Genomic DNA, 2500 nt, shown 5'->3' on the forward strand with positions numbered 1-2500 from the left:
ATGTCCAGTTGAAAGGGTCAAAGTTCAGAGGGTTTAAAGCATTGGTATCCTTGGGGGGTGTCCGGACGCTCCCGCTTAACACGAGTTCAATTGCGTTTTGTCGCACAGGTATACACAAGTATAATACACAGGTATAATACACAAGTATAATACACAGTCCACCGTGCGCGGAATCCCTTCTTTCTCTGTGCACAGGACAGTCCATGACAGTCTTTTTTTTAATCTTTTTTTTTTTGTCAATTTTTTCTCTTTTTCTGAGTCTAAATGTTCGTACATTTTGTCGACAAGGTGCTTCTTTTCATACAGTTGCAGCACCACAGAGCACGGCCAAGAACCCGCGTGCCCGTGGTGCCGTAAATACCCGCATCAATATTAAAGAGGGAGTAGGGAGGAATAGGTTGAGACAGAGAAAGGACGGGAGAGATAGAACTAGAGAGCGAAAGACGCAGAGAAGGGAAAACACATAGAGAGAGAAAGAGAAAAAGAGAGAAGGATAAAGCAAGAGAAACAAAGTTATTTACAGTGATTTAACCAATGCTAATTGGAGCGCGCACGGGCCCAATTGATCTTATCAACAGAGTTGTGTGTGTTTTTGTTTTGAGGGGCGGAGTGGCCGACATGCGCCTGCTTTGTGGAGGTTCAGCTGACGCACCGGACACGATCAGGGGGAGGGACGGGGGGGCGGGAGGCAACGCAGGCTGCATCTGTTCTCTCTGATTATCATAAAGAGGCAAACATCATTGGCACTGGGAATCCTATATTGTGACATTTGACCTCTGTATTTGGCCACTAGAACAGTGCAGCGAGCCTGTTGCCTTTCACCTGGACACTACATCATGATTTTATGTTTGAAAATGCGAGCACGTATATCGGCTCTGTTTGATTGTTCCTCTATTTTAACCTGAAATTACCTCTTGATTGGCTACATAATTTATAACCTCGTAGCCACCCAAAAGATGGAGTCGAAAGGCTAAAATTGTAAATGAATGAAATAAACACAGTATGTCAGTGGCTCATAACGTCTGCTCAATTAATTCTCCTCCACGACTGAGTTGAAATGCCTCAGTGGTGTGTGTATGTGTGAGTGCGTGTGTGTGTGTGTGTGTGTGTGTGTGTGTGTGTGTGTGTGTGTGTGTGTGTGTGTGTGTGTGTGTGTGTGTGTGTGTGTGTGTGTGTGTGTGTGTGCGTGCGTGTGCGTGTGCGTGTGCGTGTGCGTGTGTGTGTGAGAGAGAGGAAAAATGCCCTAATGACGCTAAAGAGCGGCTATTTGGTGACCATAATTTAAAAAAAAAAGTCCCAAATTAGATACATAATTCCGAATGAAAGCGCCCGTTACGGAGGGCGCTCTGGATTGAATTTACAGGATATATAGGCTGCTGCGCGATAAGGGATGATTGAGGACGATCTCCTAACGAACAGCAGATGGCACTCTAACCCCGGCTGGGAATGTGCTAGATCACTGCAGTGAAATTAACAACCCAGCATCGGCTCACCGCGTGGCCTCTTGGGCACATGCGTGTTCGCACGAGACCCACGCCTGCATGGCGGGGATGGATGCAGAGTGGTGGGGGGGAGGGACTGGATGGGCATACTCCATGTGTGGTGCGCGGGATTTGCAGGCCAATATAAGCACACGGATGCATTAACAACATAAAAAGGCTACCTAAACTCCATGCCCAAGCCTAGTTAAAGCATGGGATGGAAAGACGTTGCAGGTGCACCAATCAGCTCAGATTCTGTAGTGGGCCAACTATAAAATGCCTATATGCACATGATAGCACCGATGTAACGATTACGTTTCTGATGTCTTTGTTTGCATCGTTTAGCTGTCGATGGCTTTATGAGTGTCTTGGTACATTCATTTCCCCGCTGGAAAACCATAATATACAGGCTACAATGGACTTCTAATACCATCGTGTGTCGCTACAGGGCAGGGCCTATATGTAAAGCTATTTGTTCTTTGGTTTATTTTTTTCCTAAATGCAGTTGATGAAGTGGAATGAAATGAAGAAGGCTGAATGTTGTAGAAATAGATATAGTCGATTTTAAATGTAAAAAAAACAAAAAACGAACAGGTCATCCAAAAAAAAGGACTTGAATGTCCACTTTGATCATGACTTGTGGAACATGGAGGAAAACAATGTCCCCACGCACACCGTCCTCCTCCCTCTCTGCCTCCTCCTAGGCTTTGGAGAAGGTGGGCGCGGAGGACGTGCCGGGCTGGATCGGTGAATGGTGCACGTTGTTGTTGTGGTTGTGGTTGTGTATGTTGTTGTTGTTGTTGTTGTGGTTGTGGTTGTGGTTGTTAGTGTTCCCGTGGTGTAGGTGGCCGTGGACCCCGTGGCTCTGGTCCTCGGTGGCCCAGAGGTCCCGGGAGCGGCGGCGGGAGTTCATGAAGAAGTTGGAGACGGTGGAGAGCTCCAGGCCCAGCTGCTGGGAGATGGTGACCTGCATCTCCTTGGACGGCCGCCGGTTCTCCCTGAAGATGGCTACCAGGGTG

At 47.5% G+C, this 2500-nt stretch overlaps 1 protein-coding gene across 1 annotated transcript in view; it reads right to left on the minus strand.

The window, feature by feature from the left end:
- Positions 1 to 2181: 2181 nt before the first annotated feature.
- The window catches only part of LOC130387526 (hepatocyte nuclear factor 6-like), an 11602-nt gene continuing 11283 nt past the window's right edge, over positions 2182 to 2500 (minus strand). Inside the window, exons 2-3 of the mRNA XM_056596666.1 lie at positions 2339 to 2500; positions 2182 to 2236 (exon numbers count right to left, since the gene is read on the minus strand). The exon at positions 2339 to 2500 is cut by the window's right edge and continues 88 nt beyond it. Of these exons, the coding sequence (XP_056452641.1) occupies positions 2182 to 2236; positions 2339 to 2500 (217 nt within the window). The remainder of the gene's footprint in view (positions 2237 to 2338) is intronic.

This window comes from Gadus chalcogrammus, chromosome 8, assembly GCF_026213295.1.
Source record: "Gadus chalcogrammus isolate NIFS_2021 chromosome 8, NIFS_Gcha_1.0, whole genome shotgun sequence".
Lineage (NCBI taxonomy): Eukaryota > Metazoa > Chordata > Actinopteri > Gadiformes > Gadidae > Gadus > Gadus chalcogrammus.